This window comes from Budorcas taxicolor, chromosome 4 (genome assembly GCF_023091745.1).
Source record: "Budorcas taxicolor isolate Tak-1 chromosome 4, Takin1.1, whole genome shotgun sequence".
In the NCBI taxonomy this organism is placed as follows: domain Eukaryota; kingdom Metazoa; phylum Chordata; class Mammalia; order Artiodactyla; family Bovidae; genus Budorcas; species Budorcas taxicolor.
In genome coordinates this window covers 103205196-103213900 of record NC_068913.1, presented here as the reverse complement: position 1 = coordinate 103213900, position 8705 = coordinate 103205196, and the positions used below count along the sequence as shown (strand labels likewise).

Genomic DNA, 8705 nt, shown 5'->3' with positions numbered 1-8705 from the left:
TTTTCAAGGACATCAGAGAGCAAATTCCTAGAAGCATAATTGCTAGGTTAATTAGGCTGGTGTTTCAAATATTGACGGGTATTTCCAATTCCCCTCAGAAAGACTAAACCAACAATTTGAGATAGTGTTGGCTTTTCTACCCCCTCAACCAATATATCATCTATTTTCAAACTGTTTATTCTAAAAATGGCATCTTATTACAGTTGAAAATTGAGTTTATTTTTACTTTTAATTTGAAAGTTTTAAAATTAAAGCATAGCTGATTTACAGTGTTGCACCAATCTCTTTGCCATGAAGAAGAGTTATTCAGCTATACAAATATAGACAGTCTTTTTTTTCTTTCCATTATGGTTTATCACTGGATATTGAATATAGTTCCCTGGGCTATAGAGTAGTAACTTGTGTTTATCCATCTTATATATAGCAGTTTACATCTGCTAATCCCACACTCCCAGTCCTTCCCTTCATCACCTCTTTCCCTTTGGCAACCACAAGTCTGTGCGCTATGTCTGTGAATTTGTTTCTGTTTTGTCGATATGTTCATTTGTGCCCTATTTTAGATTCCGCATCTAAGTGATATCATAGTATTTATCTTTTCTTTCTGACTTACTTCACTTAGTATGATGATCACCAGTTGCATCCATGTTGCTGTAAATGGCATTATTTTGTTCTTTTTTATTGTGCGTATGTACCATATCTTCTTGATCCATTCATCTGTCAATGGACACTTGGGTTATTTACATGTAGTTAGCTGGGCTAATATTAGGGATGGGAGGAGTTTGGAAAAGGAGGCGGTGGACCCATACACGCAAAGATGGGAGCAGAAGGAGCATCAGGGATGGCTACATAGTGGAGTTCAGATTGGCACCATCAGGACACACCAGATGGGAAGTGGACAGGGCTGGCATGCCACCCACTCATGTGGCCTTGAAAATCAGTGAAGGGGTTGTTTGAACTTGGTCCAATGACAATATGATATAATTGGAAGACTTTTAGGTAGAGGATAACATATCAGAAGTGTCTGGGGGGTTGAGCTAGAGAATTGTTCGGAGGAGGTATGGAGAGCAGTTAGGAAGCTGTCTAGTAATTCAGATAAGATGATGTTTTCTCAGTGTTAGCCATACACTAGATAGTGACGGATCTTATTTAACATGTCTGTTGAAACACCTACTATGATTCAGTCTCCTCTGAAGATGGGGCATGGTGCACCGGGTGAGGCGGGGGGAGAGGGAGGGGAGTGAAGACCTGCCAACAGGCAGCCTGGGTGTAATAACTCCTGGTTCTGCCAATGTCTAGTTGAATAAGCCTGAGCAGTGGGGTAGGTACTCACATTCGACGGTTACTGTGAAAAGTACAGAGATAGGCAAGTGAAGTGCTTAGCACAATATGTCATGAAAATGAGGGCTTAATAACCACTAGCTGTTTTTTAAATTATTATTATTATTATTACCTTCCCTTATGCCACTATGGAAAAGCCCTGACCCTTGACTTATTATAATGTACATATGAAGAGATACAGAATGTGGCACTTGAGAGAGATTTGAGATATCTTATTCGACCTCCTAATTCTAGTCATGAGAAATAAAGGAAAAAAAGAATCAAGCAACTTGCTTGGGGTCGTGCAACACTGACCTGAAATTCTTCGCTGCCCGTCTGTATTTTGGTTATTCCACTTAGCCTTAGGTACGCATCTTCCCCGTGTTTGTTGACAGCAGCGATTCTTGTGTGGAAATCCGTAATTTGGAAAACTGTCTCACACACTTCATAGCACATCATTCAAACCTCATAGAGTTTCTGATAATTTTTAGAAACAAAAACAAGAGACCGCTGGGCAATTAAATCTGCAGAGCCTGCAAACTTGGCTTTGTTCGGCAGTGGGGTCTGGAGAGGTTGGAAGCCCCCCTTCGGGCTGCCCATCCTCCCCTCCCTGCTCTGCCGCCCGCAGCAAAAACCAGCGCTCGGTCCTCACTCTGCCTCCTGGTTCTCTCGGTGTTTCTACTTCGCTGAGCGGCCTGTGATCTGATTCAGTCTATGAACAGCTCTTTAGGAAGATCTTTCTATGCGTAAGGAAGGCTCTAGGCTGGGGGATTTAGGGATGAGGGGATCCCAGCCCTTGCCCTGAGAGAGGAGGCAGATTTCCGCCTGCATGTTAAACTTACCTCCTCCTCATCCCTCATTTACCCTGCGCACGAATTCTCTCCTAGGTTCGCACAGACCACGCGCGCGTTGCATTCCCCACAAGGTTTCCCGCGTAGGACGGCTTTTGCCGGGCTCCGCCGTGCAGGGTCGGGCAGCGGCGGTGGGAGAATGCCGTCCCGAACCTCGGACGTCAGGCACGGGGACGGGGACCAAGGTGGGCGCTAGCGCTCCCGGGCCGGCAGCCCGGTCAGGGCACTTCTCCCTTCCTGGTCTCCGTTTCCTCGTGTAATAACCAGGGCGAGGCACGCCGTCCTCCGAGTTTCCCTTTGGAGCTCTCCTCTTTCTGCTGCCCCTGTCTGCGCGCCCAGCCGGGCAACTCCTCACCCTCCTCCCCTCACCACCCCCCCACTCCGTCCTCTGTCCACCTCTCCGGCCACCCGGCGCCTCAGGGCGGAGTTCAGGTGCAGCGGTGGCAGGTGCTCCGGATTTCGGAAAAGGCCAGAGGGGCGGGAGGGCGCGGGTGTGCAGCGGGGAGGGTGAGGGGAGGTGGAGGGAGGTGGCCTCTGATTGGTCGGGGAGGGGGAGTGGAGGCACGGAGTTTCCCACAATGCCCCGGTGCGGGGCCGCCGCGGATGGATGCTGCGGGAAGGGGCTGCCATTTGCCGCCCCTGCCAGCGGCGCGCGGACCTGCTCGCTCTCCTGCAGTGGCAGCAGCCGTCAGCGCCGTCCGCCGGCCCGGCCTCAGCAGCGGCGGCGCTTCGGCTCCCTCCGCGGCCGCCGGAGCGGTCGCCATGAACCCCAGCTCCTCGGCGGGAGAGGAGAAGGGGGCGACAGGCGGCAGCAGCAGCAGCGGAAGCGGCGCCGGGAGCTGCTGCCTGGGCGCCGAGGGCGGCGCGGACCCGAGGGGCGCGGGGGCAGCGGCAGCGGCTGCCCTGGAAGAGCCCGGGGCCGCCGGCCCGAAGGAGAAGGACGAGGCACTGGAGGAGAAGCTGCGGAACTTAACTTTCCGGAAGCAGGTCTCTTACAGGTAGGCGCGCGAGCCTGGGCAACCGGGAGGCAGGTGCCGCTGCGGGGCGCGAGACGGGTTCTACGCCCTCGGAGAGGCGCTTCTTCGGACTGGGGGCATCTCTCTCTCTCGCTCTTTCTGTCTGTCTCTCTACTTCTTCCTCCCCCTTCTGGGCTGTGTGTTCACTTCCCATCCCATCTTTCTGGGCTGGAGGGAAGCTACGTTTGCCAGGTTTCCCTCCGGAACTGGAGAGAAGACTGGTTCTCTGAGGTCAGAACAACAATAAAAATGCGTGTGTGTGTGTGTGTGTGTGTGTGTGTGTGTGTGAGGCGGTGCACACACAGGTGCCAGCTTTCTTGAGAGAAGTCCTCGAAGTTGTCCCTAAGCCTGGGTCATCTTCACCCACTTTCCCTCCGTTCCTGATTTCACTGAGTGAACCTTTGGCACAAAGTTGATACTTGAGATCACAGACGGGTAGAAAAGAACAGCGCTCTACACTGGAGAGAAATCCTTATGGAAGTTGGTCCTGCTGCGTTGTGAATCTGTACGTACGCAACTAGTTCCCAGGGTACCTGTACATGTGACACCCCCCCCCCGCCTCCGCGCCGTCCCCGGGAACTAGTCATTGGCACATATGTATCTGTTGCAGCACCATAATTTGCAAAGAAAAAGGAAGTAGTAATTTTATCAGAAAAGTACCACTTCTCTTGGGTGTGCCCAGAAGGACGACCTGGGGAGCCTGTTGGCACGCAAGGTGTGAGGGCAAGAATGGGGCCATGCTTGTGCCCAGCATGGGTGTATTTGCAAGACAAGGACAGTGTGGGATAAATGGCCCCCAAATGATGCTTTAAAAGACTACCCCACACTGTTTCAGGAGTCACAGATAAGAAAGGAGGATTCAGTAAGTTCTCTCCTCTGCCCTGCCCAGTCTCCCACCCAAGGCAAGAATAAAGATATTGATAGGTTTGGAGAGTTTGGGAGACTACCCTTCCTGCTTGTTAATCTTAAAAGTTGAGGTGATAAACAAGCATAGAATTGCAAAGATGTTCACTTGCTCAGGCTCGGAGTACTCCTTGAAAAGAAAGCAAGGGACCCTCATTTTGAGTTAGCAATCCTCTCCAGAAACCCATATAAAGTACTAAGGCTGTTACACCATGTGCTGTTATGTAAGCAAAAGCAGATGACAGAGGTGTGTGGGTTTGTGAGGATGTGTGTTGTATTTCTGGGGGCATGTGTGTGAATCATTGGGATCCCCATGGGCATCACCTGGACTGGAGGACCTGGTCACTAGGGCATGTGCTCTGTGTCTAAGTATTTAGTCCTTGCAACTCCAAAACCATCTTCCTGGGGAAAGTGTTGCTCCCTTGTCCCTCAAGGGCATTTTGTTCATTTGTGCATTTAGGGAGTTTCCCACCTGACTTGCTCTTTTAGTTACTCACGTAGATCAGGACAAAATGGATCTTTCTCTTGATATTTTTGGTTTCTAAAAATAGACAAGTGGTGGAAAGTGAGGCAGCTCTGAGGAGGTAGGCTAGGACACAGGCAGTTCTACTTCCTAGCGAGGATGGCTTGTCTGGCCCTGAGGGGACCAGGGACTACATTCAGCCTAATTTAGGAATTGTGAGTTGGAGGCTGTGGAGCAGTTGATTACATGAAACATATTGTGTGTCTGGGCTCCTGGGCCTAGAATCGTTCCTGTGTCATTGGTATTCATCATCAGACTCCTCCTGGGTTGCAAAGCCAGAGTTTGCAAGGGAAATCATTTCAGCTCGTCTCTTGGCAGGAGTCATTCCCTGAGCCTCTCTCTCTTGGAAAAGAGTACTGTGTGGGACTGTGGCTTTCTGGGTTGCATGCTCACACATACATGTGTATGGGTGTTCACAGGCAAACACAGACGTAGACCCAGATAGTGGTGTTTTTTTTTTTTTTTTTTTCCTGTAGAGAAAGAATAAGACTGCATCTGCCTTAGAGTCCACAGAAGTGGCTTCTGCCTTGTGAACATCATTTCCTTTTAAATAAAGCTTTACAGTCTCCAATTCAGGAAGCCTCCTGTATCATCATCATCTCAGGAGGCTGGTTAAAGATGCCCCCCACCCCACACTTTCAAAATCAAACTCTCCATGGGTGGGCATTTTTAACAGGCTCCTCAGGTGATGCATAAGCACACTAATATCTGAGGACTGCTTTCTGTGTTCCCCCCCAAAACCCCCAGTTGATCTTTAAACTCATAATCCATGCTCAGCCAAACATGGCTAGCAGTCCCAAAGTCAGAGGAAAGACAGAGAAAGGTAGGTATTTCATCAGCATGTGTTTGTGCTGGTAGCCTGGAGAGTGTCTCTGTTTTGATGAGGAGGAGGATTATTTTTTTAGAGACATGGTGAGTGGGTGGTGAATGGCGTACCTATTCATCATGGAAGCCATTTATGCTGGACTCAGATGTAGCTAGGCCTGGCCATTTCACTGGTGGGTTGATGAATGGTCTGTAAGAAAAGGGACTTTGACTGAAGTTGAGCGTTGTCTCCTCAGTGAGGACCGACCACATCACCTCACTTCTGTGGGGGAGGGGACAGCCAAGGACGGTGACTGGAGAAAGATAATGGATGGGGGTCAAGAACACCTCACAGAATGGAATCTAGGTGAAAGGGTTGAGTTAGGGTGTGGAATATGGCCACGGTGTCAGGGGGGTCAGTTGAGGTGGGGAGGAAGAGATTTGCAGGTGGTCAAAAATAAATATCTTTTGAAGAACATGGGTGTTTACAGAATGACATGACAGGAGAGAAGAAGGGGGCTAGGGGAGAGGGTGTGTGTGCGCCTGTGTGTAGGGGGTCTCATCTGCTCCTTCTGTTGCTAAGAAACATATAAGCTAGGGTTTAAAAATAAATGAGGAGTGGGTGGGCATATGCAATGACTCCTGTCTTTTTAGGAACCAGAGCCCTTTGCAAAAAACCTTTAAATAACCGTTTCTGGAGGCAGATTATTCATTTTGCTTAACTTTTACTTTGTTAAGTAAAATAAATTCCTTTCTATACCCCTCGATTTCCCCTCATTATCTTCTCTTTCTTCTTTTGGGAACCTTTTTTCCCACGAGAATTTCTCCTTTATTTCACATTCTGCTCCCCTAGAGCAAATAATCTCTGTAGACCATGAAGCTGAAGGCTTTAGAAGGCAGTGCAAGTGAACTAGTACTTTTCTGTTAAAATTGCTACTTCCTTATTCTTTGCAAATTATGGTGCTGCAACAGATACATATGTGCCAATGACTATATAATGTGTAGGAACTGTTTTTTTAACCACTGTAAGAGTTCCCATTTAAGTCAGTATAACAACAAAAAATATCTTTTAGAAACACACAGGGGAAGGGAAGGAGAAGGTAGCTGATGTTCATTGTCTCCTGTGTACCAGGAATGGCACTAAATTTGTCCTGTTGTTCCGTTGCTCAGTTGTGTCCGACTCTTTGTGACCCCATGGACTGCAGCATGCCAGTCTTCCCTGCCTTTCACTGTCTGCTGGAGTTTGCTCAGACTCTTGTTCACTGAGTCAATGATGCCATCCAGCCGTCTCATGTTCTGTCTTATTTACTCTTCATGACGGTCATGATGTGATTATTCAGTTCAGTTCAGTTGCTCAGTCATGTCCGACTCTTTGCAACCTCAGAGACTGCAGCACACCAGGCTTCCCTGTCCGTCACCAACTTCCAAAGCCTGCTCAAATTCCTGTCCATTGAGTTGGTGATGCCATCCAACCATCTTGTCCTGTGTCATCCCCTTCTCCTGCCTTCAATCTTTCCCAGCATCAGGGTCTTTTCAAATGAGTCAGCTCTTTGCATCAGGTGGCCAAAGGATTGGAGTTTCAGCTTCAGCATCAGTCCTTCCAATGACTATTCAGGGCTGATTTCCTTTAGGATGGACTGGTTGGATCTCCTTGCAGTCCAAGGGACTCTCAAGAGTCTTCTCCAACACCACAGTTCAAAAGCATCAATTCTTCGGTATTCAGCTTTCTTTATAGTCCAACTCTCACATCCATACATGACTACTGGAAAAACCATAGGTTTGACTAGATGGACCTTTTTGGGAAAGTAATGTCTCTGCTTTTTAATATGCTGTCTAGGTTGGTCATAGCTTTTCTTCCAAGGAGCAAGTGTCTTTTAATTTCATGGCTGCAGTCACCATCTGTGGTGATTTTGAAGCCCCCCAAAATAAAGTCTCTCACTATTTCCATTGTTTCCCCATCTATTTGCCATGAAGTGATGGGACTGGGTGCCATGATCTTAATTTTATGAATGTTGAGCTTTAAGCCAACTTTTTCACTTTCCTCTTTCACTTTCATCAAGAGGCTTTTTAGTTCCTCTTCACTTTCTGCCATAAGAGTGGTGTCATCAGAGTATTTGTGGTCATTGATATTTCTTGATTCCAGCTTGTGCTTCATCCAGCCCAGGATTTCGCATGATGTACTCTGTATATAAGTTAAATAATCAGGGTAACAATATACAGCCTTGATGTTCTCATTTTCCTATTTGGAGCCCTTCTGTTGTTGATATAATTATTGTTATTTCTATTTTATCAACAAACCTAAGGATTAGAACTTGGGTAGGAGACAGAATTTAAACCCAGATCTGACTCTAAATGACATTCTCTTTAGACCTCATCCTTCTCCCCTAAACATTCACTTCTGTTTTGAATGTGTGCCTTGGATGTCTGTGTTCTTATGAATGTCAGCTGTTCTTTTACCTCTTCCGCAGTATGCCACAGGTCATTATTTATTCTCTCTTATATAATTTATTCTTTGGACTGTGTCCCTTTGGCCGTATAATTTTAAGGAACTCCTCTACTCTTTCAGAAATAGAAATGAATCTAAATTCACAATCACCAGAAAATACATTGGTTTTGCTTCTGAGAACAAAACCACCTACATGACACCTGCTATCTCTGAAGATCTCCATGTTTAGAGTTTTATATGACTTTTAATAAAAACTACACAGGTGTTGTGTAGGTGAACCTTGATCCAGGGAAGAGGTGGCCTGTCTGTACCTCTATGAGCAGCACGGAATAAATGATCAAGTGTGATTTTGTTTGTAAGGAGGACTGGGCAGTTGCTGTTACTTATGAGTTATTAATGCCTGTGCTTCAGTTTCTCTATTTATAAACCTGGATGGTAATATCAGACCCTCCTGAAAGGGAATTTGGGATATGAGATAAAAGTCACAAGCAGCATTTAGCTTCTTATATTATGCTGCATGGTAAAAATGGTTCTGTTATTCTTTACATGTTGATAAGAAGACAGTATTTCCATTTCGAGTATTTCCCTGAAACACAACATTGTGATGTTAGGAAAGACTGTTGGCATGTTGAAAGCTGAGTAGGAGAACATGGAACTTGTTTTTCCTTGCTTGGGGATGTATAGTATATGGGGGAAAGTTTTCTTTTCCTGAACATCAGTACACAGCATCCTCCTTTGTAAACCACTTTTATTTATATTATTTATTTTCATCTGTGCTTCACATACTTGTTTGATATTTAGAGGCTTCTGGATTAGGTAAAACCTTGGTTCTAAGTTACTGTTTC

General features: G+C 46.7%; 1 protein-coding gene across 1 annotated transcript in view; it reads left to right on the top strand.

Annotated features, from left to right (window-relative positions):
- Positions 1 to 2771: 2771 nt before the first annotated feature.
- The window catches only part of DGKI (diacylglycerol kinase iota), a 504567-nt gene continuing 498633 nt past the window's right edge, over positions 2772 to 8705 (top strand). Inside the window, exon 1 of the mRNA XM_052638497.1 lies at positions 2772 to 3166. Coding sequence (XP_052494457.1) covers positions 2772 to 3166 — 395 coding nt within the window. The remainder of the gene's footprint in view (positions 3167 to 8705) is intronic.